This window comes from Accipiter gentilis, chromosome 3 (assembly GCF_929443795.1).
Source record: "Accipiter gentilis chromosome 3, bAccGen1.1, whole genome shotgun sequence".
Lineage (NCBI taxonomy): Eukaryota > Metazoa > Chordata > Aves > Accipitriformes > Accipitridae > Astur > Astur gentilis.
This window is the reverse complement of record NC_064882.1, coordinates 4,208,981-4,224,345: the sequence shown is the minus strand read 5'-3', so window position 1 is coordinate 4,224,345 and position 15,365 is coordinate 4,208,981. Positions and strand designations below refer to the sequence as shown.

At 36.4% G+C, this 15,365-nt stretch overlaps 1 protein-coding gene across 3 annotated transcripts in view; it reads left to right on the top strand.

The window, feature by feature from the left end:
• The window catches only part of TLL1 (tolloid like 1), a 141,252-nt gene that overhangs the window by 114,589 nt on the left and 11,298 nt on the right, over positions 1-15,365 (top strand). For all 3 annotated transcript variants that reach the window (XM_049833546.1, XM_049833556.1, XM_049833565.1), the window contains 4 exons: positions 1,039-1,199; positions 4,153-4,333; positions 11,046-11,171; positions 12,565-12,692. In XM_049833546.1, the coding sequence (XP_049689503.1) occupies positions 1,039-1,199; positions 4,153-4,333; positions 11,046-11,171; positions 12,565-12,692 (596 nt within the window). The remainder of the gene's footprint in view (positions 1-1,038; positions 1,200-4,152; positions 4,334-11,045; positions 11,172-12,564; positions 12,693-15,365) is intronic.

Genomic DNA, 15,365 nt, shown 5'->3' with positions numbered 1-15,365 from the left:
ACTCTTCAGCACGGAAAGCCTGGTGCCAGGAGGAAGACTGGTATGTGTCTGAGTTGGCCAAATGAGCCCTAACACAGAAACTGGAGAGTTCTCCCAGGTGTGTTAGATGAAGGAGATGTAGCGTGTGAGACCATCGGCTAGACAGGAATAGCCATTTTTTAAAGCATTCAGCGTTAGCCCAGAACAGTTGGAAGAAGGTGGAGCTTTCCTCCACCAGCTCTTTAGAAACAGATTTGTGGATGATTTCCAGTGCTGTCACAGTGCTGTAATGGTATCAGTGCTGCAAAGTGTGATCGAGAACCACTGCAAATCCCATTACTTTCTTTTTTTAAAATAAATAAATAAATAAATAAATTTCCACAGGTGGAAAAGATTAATGTGTTTATCCTTTGCTATCTGAACTGCATCCACAAACACAGTAGAGTACTGTTCTGTTGTATGGAGGTGACTATTCAGCATGTGTTTGGAAATAATAGGGGTTTTTTCTCTGTTACTTGAACATCCATACTTCAGCAAAATTGTGACTGAAGAGTACGTGACTGCTATTCCAAAGAAGTGACCCTATCTAGTAGGTTATGGGAAGCATATACAGCTATATGAGCTGAGACAGGTAGGGCTGATTCTGGATCAATAATTAAGGAGAGAAGCTGGGGGAATGCGAGGTGCATCTTAAGTAGTCCGTCTGTCAGAAGAGAGGTGGTCAAGGTCCTGGGGAGGGTGGTGAGGTCAGAAGACTTGCATGGGAAAGGCTGCGAGAGAATAACCAGAGTCTCTGGAGGGAAGGGAAAAGAATGAATATGATAACGCCTTGTGTAGTCCTGAAACTTATCTCTGTCCGCAAACCTGCAAGCTGTTCAAGATAGGGGCTGTCTCTTTCTCTTTGTTTGCACCAAGCATGATAAAACAAGGTTCTGATTAGTCTGCCTGGGCATTACAGCAGTATAAGTAATGAAAGGACTGAATCTTCTCAGCGTGCTTCTGTTTATAGTAAAACACAGTTTCAGTCAAGAAACGATGCTCTCCCTTTTAATTTTACAGCTGCTTGCGGAGGACTCCTGACAAAGCTAAATGGGACTATAACCACACCAGGGTGGCCCAAAGAGTATCCTCCAAACAAAAACTGTGTGTGGCAGGTGGTTGCCCCAACGCAATACCGAATCTCAATGAAGTTTGAGTTTTTTGAGTTAGAAGGGAATGAAGTAAGTAACCGTGAACAGAGCTGCACAGCCTGTTACACGCTAAACAGTTTCATGAGCGCTCAAAAACAGATATTGTCTTATAAAAGCCTTGCTGACCTTTCATATGCTGACAATAACCATAGATATTCTTGTTTTCATTTTGGGACCGTTTCTGGATTCTTTCAAAACAAACATGGAGAGAATAGCTCTCTTTTACATATCATCTAAATGTATATGCATTACCAGAAATTTAAAAGAAATGTTCTCTGTTGAGTCTCAGCTGACTTTTTTTTATCAACAAAGTAAAACAAAGAGCAAATGGCTGAGGCATATTGGAAAGAATTCAAGAGAAGAAAATCTGGAGAAACCAAATCATCTTTACAGGCAATGACTACAAAGAATACACATAAGCTGGGGTTAGTGATGGAGTGAGGAAGCATTTAAATCATTTACAAGTATCTCATGGGGGGGGAATATTTTCAAAGAAGCAGTACCAGAAATAAGGCACAATAGAACAGCAGCAGCGTTTGAGCTGGGCAGCCCTTGGAGGCATGGGGGATCTTGTCCCCAGGTTGGGGAGGGGGGCAGGGCAGAGCTCTCCATGTGGTAAGGGCTGCTCCCTATAGCTTTAAACAAAGTGGTGGGGCTTGCAGTGGGTTTTGGGTGCAAATCAGTAAAATATGGGTTTCAACATCAACTTTTCAGCCTCTGTTCTGCTTCCTGGGCACTTCTCTGACATATCATTGAGTTGCCACGCTCCAGTCATAATGTGCTGTAGCCATCAAGTTTATCTGGATATTCTTCATGCGGCATTAAGAACCCAAATCCCAGGACATTATTTCTGACTAAATGAATTTGTAGCAACATATTTGATAGGAGGATGGGCCATGTTTTGGGTATGAGATCTGAAGTGCCAAAGGCTGGAGTTTAATTTATAACTAAGAAACAAGTCAGACATGGTTTCTCCAAAATATTTCAAAATTATTTGCAGAGGAAGCATTGTGAGATTTTTTTTTTTTTTTTTTTTTTTAAATAATTTGGGGTGGGTTCTAAAGTCCATGAAATTCCAGCTTTTAATGATTTATATGTTACACTCATGTCCTGTTATCATTATTATTATCAAGAACTGCAAAAAAACCGTAATAAAAACTTACAAATCCCAAAGATTTAAATTTAATTACCACTTGAACAAATCATAAAACATTTTTCCTGCACTTTCTTGTACTTAAGCCAGATTTGCAAGGAAGACATCTGGGGTGTAATGAAGTTAAAACAGTTTTCTAAGGTCATACAAGACACATAACTTAAGCAGATATGAAAAATACGTACATAAAGTTTTTCAACATTTAGAACTTTGGCTTGATCCTCTCCTGTGCTACTAAATCTCAGCTTTATACTATTAAATAGTAGTTCTAAGAATGGTACCTGTGAAAATCAGAAGAAACATAATATCTGGAACATTCTAATATTTTGTCTGAGTGCAGACATAAAATGTATACATTTAGTAAATGTTCTAAATTTTTTTGTTGTTGTTGTAGGAGCTCCATTTAGGACCAAGTTTAATATGTCTTTTCAAATATAACAATTTTAATATTTTACAATTACATTTTACAATTTTAATTTTGCATTTAACTTGTATCATTTTTTTAAAATATAGTCTAGTATGAAGAAAGATAGACCTATCTGAAATTAAATTTCATTTCTAATCTAAAGACGTGAAACCATCAAAACTCACCAATATATTGCTGAAATTGCTGGAAGTTATTAATGTTGTGAGCTATATTTGAATATGAATTTATCTTACAATTAATATAAATCAGCATGTGGCAGTAACTCAAGTTTTATGAATCTTTGTGTTCTTTATATTGTATAAAAGTAGTTTCAGCTGAATTAGTCCCTTAGAACTCTGCAACATATGAAAATTGTTCCATTAACAATGAAGATTTGATCTACATCTAGTATGTATTATATTAAAAACAACTGGAAATGTTGACAATAGTTTAATATTTCATAGGGAGAGGGAGCAACAAGGCCAAAACATCCTTTTCTGTAGTTCTACTGCAGCTCCCCTGACATTTCTTTTTTGACTAGAAATTATGATTTATCAAATACAAGTTGGATTTAATGGACAATCTAAGCTCTGTATGAATCCTTCTGGCCACTGTTTTCTCTTAAGCTATTAATTGCAGACAACTGGGACATTTTTGATTAAATGATTGATAGTTGAGCCTAAGAAGCTTAGAAGTTTTTGGGTGGAAAGCTTTAGGTTGGCCAAGGGATTATGCATTGAAAGTATTATCATGAGTAGTAGGCCTTGCATAAGGCTTTTTTTATTACATTATTTTACTTTATTTTTAACTATTTAATGAAAATGAATGCATCAGCCTTCCAAATTATAGCTATGCTACTGTTAAAGAAAACTGTATGGTTTAAGTAGTGCAGATTTATATATTTGTAAATAAATGAATATGTCTTAAATACATTATGGTAAAAACTTATCTTGTAAGTTTCTAAGTGAAAATCAATAATTTTTAAAAATCTATGAAATGCAAGCAGTAGAAGGTTTGTAGGTTCTGGGTATGTGGTTTATAGCACAAAGGTATAATTTTTGGGAGTGAATATTTCTAGAGTTTAGTCTAATGTCACTGGAATTTTTACTTTTTAGATTAAATAGAAACACTACTAAGCATCTTGAAATTTAGATACTAAACACAGATTAGTATCTATCAAAATACAGTTTTGAATGTAATGCATAGTATAGCTATGCCTCAATGACCTTAAAATATTCTTACACAAAATCAGTGAAAGTTTGCAAGCATTTACAAATGTTTTCAGAATCAGACAAAAGTGAACAAAAAAAAAATCATTAATCTATTTTTAAGCAGCATATACCAATCAGCGTTCTTGTATTTGTAAACAACTTCATGCTTTTCTTTTGGCTGGCCCCCCAAAAAAAATTTCTTTCTTTTCTCAGGTTTGCAAATATGATTATGTGGAGATTCGTAGTGGCCTTTCTTCTGATTCTAAACTACATGGTAAATTCTGCGGTACAGAAGTGCCTGAAGTTATCACCTCTCAGTACAACAACATGCGAATTGAGTTCAGATCTGACAACACTGTGTCAAAAAAAGGCTTCAAGGCACACTTCTTCTCAGGTATAGAAAATTACTCTTGGGTACCTGTGAGTGCCTCTGAGCATCCGCTGACTAGGTGGAGTGAATACTATATTTTTGGTATGAAAGTGAGCGGCCTTTTCTGTTATAGTTTTCCTGGTAGCTTTGAATTTGTTTTATTTATACAAACATAAACCACTCTCCTGTCTTAAAATACTGTTCTGAATTCTGATGTCTGTAGAAAATATATGGAATGCACATACATATATATTAAATAACAGCAGAGGCATATAAACTTAGAGATATTGAGGAAAAAGCAAATTTACTAAGTGTTCCTAAAGTTCAATTAGATTTCTTTTACCCCAAGTTTTGCTGCTATTTTTTCAAATGCCAGTTGTACTGTGATATGAATTACGTACTGTGTACGCTTGTATTTTTTTCACTCAGGTTTCTTAATATATTGCATTAGTTATGATATTACCACTTTGTGCTACAACATTTGTTTAACATTATGGGTACTTTCTTGCCAAATTTTGCACTTAATGTTTTGCAGAAGAACAGAGTTTAAGAACTTGCTTTTGCAAAAATATTAGTTAGTTATGAGCGTAATTGCACTGAGGCAGATCAGAGCGATGGAAGTTTATATCATCTGGGAACATGTGTTGTTGAATAAAGATAGACATGAGTGAAGCTGAAGATGTGAGGAAATATTTGCACAAGAGTGGTCTCTGCAATTAACCATTGAGACTAGACTATAATAATCTGGCTGTGGCAGGATACCACCTGGTGTTAGTAGTGGAATTTTGCTTAGTGTTTTTCTTGTGTGTTTACACACACACATATGCATAGGTATTTTATCTCATCTAAAACAAAACAACAAAACAGGCCCTTCCACACACCTCCCCAAGCTGGAAGTCATCCAGAAGCTTTTGGAATTTGAATTCTGCCCCAAGTGTTTTGACAGCAGTTAAAAATCTGACTCTGGAGAATCATGATTATGTTTAGCATGTAGCAAAATGCATTACCAGACACTGTTATTAGCATTCATTTGCTAAAATATTCTATCAAAGTGGAAATGAAATGGTATTTCATTGGCTAGCTTTAATAACTGATAACTTAACTATGACCAAGTAACAAGAATCGGTATATTGTATAAGTGATGTGGTTTGGAAATTGTCAAGACAAACGGTTTAGACTTTCAATGTTTTCTCATTAAGACCTCTTTGATGTTTTTCTTAAGCAATTATGAAAGGTGAAAAAAAAGTGTTTCATCTCGTTCAGGGAAATTAACAAACATTTTACATCCTCCAAAACATATTGTTTTTTCTAGTAATCCCATTTCTGTGGTCATAGTCTTTCACATTCATCTTTACGTCTAGTAACATGTTTTACTTTTAAATTTATATTTTACATTAGCAAGAAGCTTTCAAAGTTTACTCAGTATTTGTAGTGAATACCTATATGCACATAACAGAGCTTCCTCCAAGAAACACTTACACAACTAGTCGTTTCATGTTGGCCTAGTCGTGCCTGCAGGAATTGTCACATATTTTGACTTTTTTCAAGAGTAAGTATTGACATGTTCCAGTTCTAAGAATGCTCTGCAAATTAAGTTTGTTACATATTTTCAGGATCTATAAAGCTATGTCAGGTAAGATTGGCAATGATAGTTCTGCAATTTGTAAGCTCTGGAAGTCAGAAGTTCTGTTTTGTGGATGTGCTGAACATTTATACATTTACAGTCAGTTAAATTTTGGTTTTCTTTAAAGTGATAGTCAATTTTCACAGATTTATTTATTTATTTATTTACGTGATTGTTTAAATAAGCTGTTAACATTCTGAGTGGGGTCTAGGAAGAAATCAGGCCAATGCTGTATGTTGGGGAAAGACTGGGCTATAATTCATGGAGTTACGGAGGTTGTATCAGCAGGAGGTTTTAATCATTTGGAATCATTTTTTCCCGTGTGTTTTTCACTTCTGAATGAAATGTGTCCCCTCCCAGGTAAAAACAGCTTTTTCCTGGTAATTTAAAGAAGATAAGTTTTAAATTACTCTATTGATCACCAGAATAAGCTCATTAGCCAGGGATAAATCTGAGCTAATGTGTTTTTTTTAATGAATAGAAATGTATTATGTGTCCTGGATATAAAATATATCTAATCCCCTTCAAAGAAAGATAGTTTGCAAATAATCTTTAACTGTGTAAGTATATAAATTTAGTGAATACTTCATAACACATTTCTGCCATAATCTCTTCTCTCATTTCATACAAGTTTGGATAATTTGTATTTTATTTTTATTCTTTCTGAATTCTCTTTCAGCTGTTACCATTTCTAGCAGATTCTATTCTTCTATGTTATCTGGCTTTCCCCTTTTGACAGTATTTCCTGATCAAAACAGAAACTTTGTAATGCTTGAGACAAATCAAACTTCTGAACTTAAAGTATCTAAAAAGAGGTTGTCATCCCTGAATATAATTCATCAGACAAAACTCTTATGGCTGTCAGAAAACACTGTTACTGTCTTACCCCTGAATTCTTTAATATGGACATAATACGCTATTGGTCTGTCAATGAAGAACGAACTTGAGACTTCAAGTATTTTGACTTATGGGAGTTGATAGCTGATCACTGATCACTGTTCAGCTGATGTAGTGGGTTTTTCGTTTGGTTGTTTTTTGTTGGTTTTATTTTCCTATTTATATACTTATGTTCACAATATAATACTTTCAGAATGATATCTGTGGAGAAATACTTAATGCTAGCATCTAAGGTACTTAGATACTTGCTGGAAGGCATTTAACACTTTTATTAATTAAATCACAATAGAATGTGTAAGCATTTAGTTACAAAGACGTACATAATGAAAAAAAATCAGTAATGAGTAAAACACTGCATCTTGCAGTCTATTCACCAGTAAAGGGCATATGCTATGCTCAGCAAAAGAGACAGGTGGGTAAGTCAGATTAGTTTGAAGATGAGGAACTGTAATGTGTTCCTCAAGCACAGCCAAAGAACTTTTTTTTTTTTTTCTTTTTTTTTTTTTTTTCCCCCCTTCTTTTGGTGGTGAATGCTGCAGCCACAGCTACAGTTGAGAAAGCATGGCCCAACTCCAGCTCAGATGACAGAAAGCAGTTTTTGGGTGGTTGGAACCCACTGTGATAAACTGTGAAAGCAAACAGTGACATAGGGCAACAGATGACCTGCGTTAGGAAGGTATTTATGTTGATATAAGACAACATGTAATTACATTTTTGGCTGTAAAATGGTGTTAACAGCCAGACAGGTGCTACTGGAAAGTGAGAAAAACTTTTTTTTCAACATTCTGTAAAATTTACATTTGATGGGACAGTTCTGAAGAAAGCTCAGTTGGGAGCCATTGCAGGGATCTAACTAATCTCTAGAGACACTCGTGTATATTTATAATCAAGTTTATAAAGAGAAGAAACTAGGGAGTCATAATATATTAATTTTTTAAAAAATTTTCTTAAAACTTTTTGGAATTGTATATTTGGCTTCTAAACTAAAAGCTTCCAGTAATTAGGGGTTTATTCTTTCTCCCTTTCTCTTTCTTCTGTCCTCCTCTCTCTCTCTTCTGCTTTTGTTACAAGACAGTGACTTATTGCAGTCTGCTGGGCCCATAAGACTGGAGGAGTGTAAAATAACTTCATGAATTTACTCTAGGCAGGAAAAAAGATAACAATAATATATGTTAACAAAAAATAATTCCATGATTTTTCTGAGAAGATAGCCTAAGGATTTCTTTAAATAAGTCCTTGTGTAGTGGTATGATTAATACCCAGTGATACTATGTCACTAAACTGCTTCAAGTTATCATAGGTTTTAGAGTTACTTCAGTGTTTTAAATAAACATGATTCTTTGCATGACCATTCAAAACATACATGGTGTTTGATGTAATATAGAAATGAGGTTTGCGGGGACATTTTTTTCTTGGGTGATGATTCATTGAGCAGTTAAAAAGAGAAAGCTAGAATGTTTCTAGCCTTGAGCAAATTTGTTTTGGAGCACAAACTCATCTCTGGTGCCATCCTGGTACATTTTTTTCCACAGACAAGAAAGCTGCCTGCAAAGAGAAAATTTTTGTTTTTGCATCTTGCAAGGACTTGATACAGGTCCCTTCAGGCCGAGTACGTATTATTCACAGACTGGTGGCCTCTGAGGGTCTCAGAGGTACGACCATTTGTCCTCTGAATGATTCAGTCTAACATTTTGTTGCGAATGGATCTTTCCCTGTTCTGAGTACTGAAATGAGAAAAGAAAGAAAGTATCCATTCAAAACTGGGAGACTCATTTCCATCTGTCAGCATAACAAATGGCTTTGTTTTTATATGGCAAAACATTTGTTCCTATAACTAATACAGACTAATTTTTTTTCATGAATTTTGAAACTGGGCAATCAATTTGACAGAAAGTCTGTTCCGAATTACGAAGTGTGAGGAAGGCTCGTTCAACAGTTGCATCCTTGATTAACCATGTACAAGTAATTACTGTAGTTCAAATGTGTCGCAAAGCTTCTCCTTTCTACCTTCTGTCCATTGTTATATCTCTGAGGAGGTCCAACACAGGACTGTTTGCTTATGCACTTGTCTCTAAAGAGATTATTTTACAGAATATAAGCTTATTTAATGTTAAAATACTTTTCAGTATTTTCACACAGTTTGGTAGAAGATGAAAATGGACAGGGCTTTTATTTAGAATTTGTGTACCTACTCAGTACTCAAAAGCCTAACTTGAATGCACTTTGAGCTTGCCTTCCATTTGTTTTGTTATTTTGGTAGAAAACTACAAACTAATGCTTAGGAGGGGAAATATTGAAGAGTTTTGTTCATGTTACATCTAATTTCTGATTTGCTTGTTACTATTCTTCACTTGCAACATGGAATTAATTTATGATAGTGCTTGCTTTTGCAAAGATGAAAGTTTATAATTTTTGTTTGAAATTAAATAGATTTACTACCTCAGTTTGGGACTTGCATTGCAGGGTGCATGAACACTGTATTGTGAAGCTTTTATGCTTCTTTCATCATCAAAATGACAACTAGTATAAGCCTTTGGATCTACGATTCTGGGAGTTACCTATGTTTTTGACTGTTTCTTAATCTACAAATCTGTTGACGTGTGCAGAAAGCTTCCAAAAACTTTCAGTGCAAAGAGATTTGAGATTTGCGGGACAAAATGCAGTGGATGCTTGGGTTTGACTTGCAGAATTTATCTATAAATGTACATTATTATCATGTACTATAAGTAGAAGCTGATTTTTATAGAAAGACCTGCAAGTCAATGGGTCAAGCGTTGCATGTGTTTTGGCAGATAAAGCTGGCGTGTATGCAATTATAATGCAAACTTCCTTTGTTGTGTTACTGAATATGAGCATCAGTAAAGGCAGGGAAAAAATGGATGAGTAAGACAACAACAGGAGACTGAAATTATCCGTAGTGGCTTGTAATCTATAGAAATTCTTACTGTGCCTACTAAGGTCTGAAACATCGCATGTTACCTTGTTCGGAGGTAATGCTCCCTGCTGCTTTCCAAGGTACATGTGGCTGAAGGGAGTGAATGCTCTGCATTCCAGCCCGGCAACAACCGGACCTCTAGGATGACCACAGTTTTGTTGCTCTTTTTCCTCTTCTCTTTTGCATGTTGTAGCGACACATTTTGTAAGATACAGTTTCTTAATATGTGTGTGTGTGTTTATATATATTTATTTATATAGGCATATATTGTTATATCTCTGGATTTATATATATGTGTCTACACACACATATATATATATATATAGGTATATATATGTATGTCTATGTATATGTCAGGAGCAGTCTGCCTTTTAAATGGACCAGCCTTCACCTAAAATGACAACAGCTGAATGACATAGAAGGGTGGCAGCTGAGGCTTCTTGCTAGAATGACAGCCTGTTAATCTAGTTTGGCTTTTGTCCATGCAATGAATTTGTAGCTGTTTAATGCAGGTCATATTTCCTCCCCTACTCTCTGCGTTACTCCTAACACACTAAAAGCTCTTTTGAAGGATTATATGTTAATAAACAGAACTGCATGCTATATTGTAGATCTCCTTGAAGTAACTAATGCCAATTTCTTTTGTGTTTTTCAATGAAATGTTTTTCTTTTCGTGATGTTCTGTAATGTCCAGATTCATTAAAAGTAAAGCACACTGTCACTCTGCTGGGGAAAAAAAAAAATTAACTTACTAAAAAAGTTTATGTTAAATCCTTTTTTTCTCACGTTTAACCTGCAGAGCTTGGAACCTTGTTTGGCCTACATGTTCCTTTCAACATAGCACCATTAAATTGTGGAATTTGCATAAAGCTGGAAGACTTTGTGTTGTCCATAAATTATACTCCTGTTGTTTACTGAAATAAAGCTTTGGATGAGATATTTGTGAAATTTTTACCAGCTGGACCACTTGAAAGAGTAAATGCTGGCAACTGTCTTATCTCCTTTGATTTAGCTTGTTTGTTTTAGTAGTGTTCCTCTCCGCTAGGAACTACCTCTCATTTCCTAGAAAGATGAGACAAACTATTTGTGCCATGGCGCAAGGTTGCAGGCTGAGCAATGGGTGGCTAGAACTAAGGTACAACGAAACTGCCATACTGAGAAGAGTGACTGTGCCTTAGTTTATCTTCTTCTGGACTCAAACGCTGTGCTAAACCTTTTTCTTTTTGGTAACGAGGAATACTGCTAGCTGTGCTTACCTGGCCTTGGTGTGTATTTCTTAGACAAGGATGAGTGTTCAAAGGACAACGGCGGCTGCCAGCATGAGTGCATCAACACAGTAGGAAGCTACATTTGCCAGTGCCGAAATGGATTTGTGCTACACGAAAACAAACATGACTGCAAGGAGGGTAAGTAGTGAGGTATTTGAATAGTGGATTATACAACTGTCTTGCAGAAAGCTCTCTGCAGCTCTCCTTCTAAAGAAAGGAAAGGAAAGAAAAAGATCTTGGTAATGGGGGCTTAGACATTTGGGCTTAAACACTCCCCCACACCCCCCTTTCCTATCCTTTCCATCCCCAGCATGTGTGTGGCTGAGTATGAGGTCTGCAGGAGTGCAGTTTGGAAAACTTGGGATCATTGGCAGGGAGTGCTACTTTTAATAGTTCTGTGAAGCGTAGAACATTTAAAGCTGTGATAGAGTATTTATCTAATGCTGTATTAAACACAGGGGTAGAGTTTCTGGAGAGAAGCCTGGTGAAGCTGTCATTTGCTCCTATCAGTAGCAGTTTCCCCGCAGTCAGGTTGAAACTGTAGCTGTCCTTTCTGGGTCTATTTTAGGGGACATATTCAGACAATCTAAACTCAGTCAAGTCTTTCTTCTTTGCTGTCTCAAGGTGTGGCTACCTTCAAGAAAACAGTAGGCTTTGGGGCTTCAGTAGAATTTAGATTATCTGCAAATGAACCTCAAGCGTGCAGTATCATGTGAGCTACTGTAATTTCTCAAGGCTGTATTCTAGCATGGATTTAATTTGTGGCTAAGGATGTGCCCTTTGTGAATCACTTACATTTTCACTGGTGTTGGAATGATACTTGCCTGCTCTAAAAGATTCTTGTTGAATAATTCTCTGATATTTATAAAGCAATTTGAGATTGTTAAAAACCTAAATATTAAAATGAAACTAGTTTTTTTCTTGTCTCCTTTAATTTTTAGTTCTTTGTATCTATTCAGAGATGCATTTCTGGTGATTCAGTTATGACGTGAATGACTAAGCTGTTCTTGGTACATACTCACAGTTTAGTCTTAGCTGTTCTCTAGTTGTATATATGTCCCTAGAAACTGTGGTTTAGAAACCAAAATGATTGCTTTGTGGCTGCAGTACGAAAATTAGCAAGAAGAGAGAAAAATAAATTGTTCAAGAAATATGATTTGTAGTTGGAGTAGCAACATTTTTCATATGGATTTTCATACTTACTTGTATGTAGAATGGGGAGAATAGCAAACTATTTGATTAAATTTTAATACTTAGGTATATTCCTTTATAACGTTTTTTCAAAAAAAAGGCCATCCATTGTAAACAACAGTGTATGTTTCACAGTAATCAATAAACAAGCATGCTGGGTTAATTGCCGTGAATTGTGTGCCAAAGGGGAAGAACACAATCGTGCACACTGAAGAGCGTGCTTAGATGTCCCCCTAAAGATCCTTTTCATTCAGCGGGTCCCCTGACAAAAAAGAGTACTTTTCTGGCTACCTCTGAATGCAGACCCCCAGACTAACTGATGCTATCACTGTTGGCACAGCTGAGTGTGAACAGAAGATCCACAGTCCCAACGGCATCATCACAAGTCCCAACTGGCCCGACAAGTATCCCAGCAGAAAGGAGTGCACATGGGAAATCAGTGCCACCCCCGGGCAGAGGGTCAAATTGGTGAGTTTTTCTGCCTACCCTTCCTTTTTCTCTTTTCGTCCACCAAACCTGCTTCTCAAATGACTACTCAATGATACGAAACTGTTACTAAACTTTACTATCCGTTTGCAGCCCAGAGGTAAACTGTTTTAAGAACCTGCTGACTCCTCTCCATTCCTGGCCAACTGGGGCTACTCAATATCATAGAACTGTGAATTTAAGTTTGTGGTGATTGTAAATACTCTGGACAGCAAAGGGCAGGAGGAATGCTTTCCTCCTGTCAGACTTTACTATATCATTGTTGCAATTAATAAAATTTGCAAAAAGTTTTGACAAATATGGCAGAGGCCATTTATGTAAAATCCAACATACAGAATAAGCAAAATTAGAAGTTATGAGCAGTCCCCTCCACACACCTTTTTCATTTCTGTTCTGTAGTTCTCGAGGAGGAAAAGAAGATACAAAAAAACGTTTAAAAGTGGCTCCAAATTTTAACAGAAGTAGAAGCTGGCTGAGGACAGTGCTGGTGGCTGAAGACAGGCTGGCAGAGCTTAGGGAGCTTTGCAGACCTACTGAGGTTACGTAGCCTCTGCACAAAGCCAAAGGCACAGACCTGCCCAGCGGGCTTTTCAGCTTTGAGCTCAGCCCTAGTGTTCCTTCAGCCAGAGTACTCGGGACAGCCACAACAAAAGCTGGCCATACATATTTTAAAATCTGATAAATTGATTTAACAAATGTTTTGGAGCAAATAAACTTGAGGGATGTCTCTGCTTCAGAGAGGTAGAAGAAATAGCCAATATTGATGCAGGGACGAAAGAGGTATTGTCGTCTCATAACTGCTGACCTCAGCCAAAACCATAACCCCTGTTACTGGTGCTGATGTGGGATTGTGTATTGATCCCTGTTCACCAGAAGTAAAATGGTTAAACTGTTCTGGGAGTGTGGGGGTGGGTGGAAAATGAGTGGTGTGCATGCTCTGTCCATTCAAAGGGTGAAAAAACAGGTTTTTGATTCAGGAGGCCTTCCTACTGCCACTTCTGAGCAAGCATTCTTCATCCTGGCTGAATAAACCAAAGACAGCCAGGCATGGGCATATTACTGTAAAAGCTTCTTCAGTACTTTTAACCTCAGCAGGCAAAATTCCAGCATTCAGATTTCTTTAGTGAAATATCACATCATCTGTTTTAAAAGAAAAGAGTTTTATATTGGCTTTTGCCAATGAAATTGGAAAAAATGAGACAATTTTACTAGATGGGCTTTTCAAAAATATCTCCATGATTTAGAGTCTGAAATTCACTTTTCTGTGCAAGTCATTAGGGTCAATCTACTAAATTCTGAGTGTATAATATCCTTAAGGTCTGTCTAGTACAGCAAGATGCCCTATCAATAATATTAATACCATGCTTGCACTACAGATAAATATTTTTTCTTGAACTTTCACACCATATTTAAGTTTACTCCTCACAGTTTACTAAGTCAAATTGAACAAGGAGAGAATTGATTTCTTCATGTAATAGAACACATGAATTGAGGCCCTCATTTTTTGAGGGTTTTATGTACAGAGACTAATCTTTTGTTGTGATTGCTCTCACTCTGATAATCACTGAAAAGTCTTCCTGAAACGGTTCAAGTTAAGCATTTGGTGTAATTAAGAAGCCTATGAAAAAAATGGTATGTACTTCAGAATTTTTAAATGAAATGTGTAGATAAAGATGGCTTTGAAAATGTATGTAGCAGAGAACGTGATTTTCATAAGCTAATCAGCCGGATGTTTATATGAGACAGACTTAAGTGTCCCATTCAGGCAGCTATCCATAAGTGCCACCAACATATCTACTCAGTTGAGTGCTATAGATAGAAAGAGCTGGATGTTCAGAAGCTGTATGTAATGTTTCTGAATACCATTCCCACTAATGAGACAATCAAAATGGGGACTGTACTCATGGTGTAGTAGGTATTCAACAGCATTTGTCCCAGGAAGACAGGTTGTGATTTAATTATCCTGCCAACTTTATGAAATTGTCTGTGAACCCTGTTGGCAGCAACTATTCAGTTACATTCAACTTTAAGGAAAGTTTGTGTCGGTTCTCCTCTTTCAAGCCTGCTCTTAGTCCACTGCTGGGAACTGAATGTTTTTTTTTTTTTAAAATGGAGATTGTCCGTGGGTATTTTGAAATATCAGGCATTTTGAGCTTTTAAACACTTAATATTAAGATCTGCTTTTCCTTTAAAAACAAATTCCTTTCATTCCCTTTGTAATTGCTAGAATCAATTGCTAGACTCACAACAGATTTAGGACTTTTTTCTGTTCTTCTTTGTGAGACCCAATATACATGTACTGTTCCCCTGTGGGCTTAGGAATCCCAGTGACAAGTCAAATATTAAAAAGAACAGGTGTGTCTTACAGTTCATGGTAAGAAGTGCTTCCTAGAGAGTGGGGGTTTTTTGGTACTGATGAGAAGTGAACAAAACTGGTACAATTTTCCTCTAAAAGAAAACGAAGTTCTGCAGGCTGTTCTTGGATCAGATCTATTGCTCCTGTTGATTCCAAGTTGGCTTGACTCAATCCTATATTTAACTAACTCCCTTACAGTTAGTCTCTCAGTTTTCTGCCTTTTTTTTTTTTTTTTTTTTTTTTTTTATCCATCATATTTTATTTGGGTATAAATGACAACACGTACTTGGCATCATAAA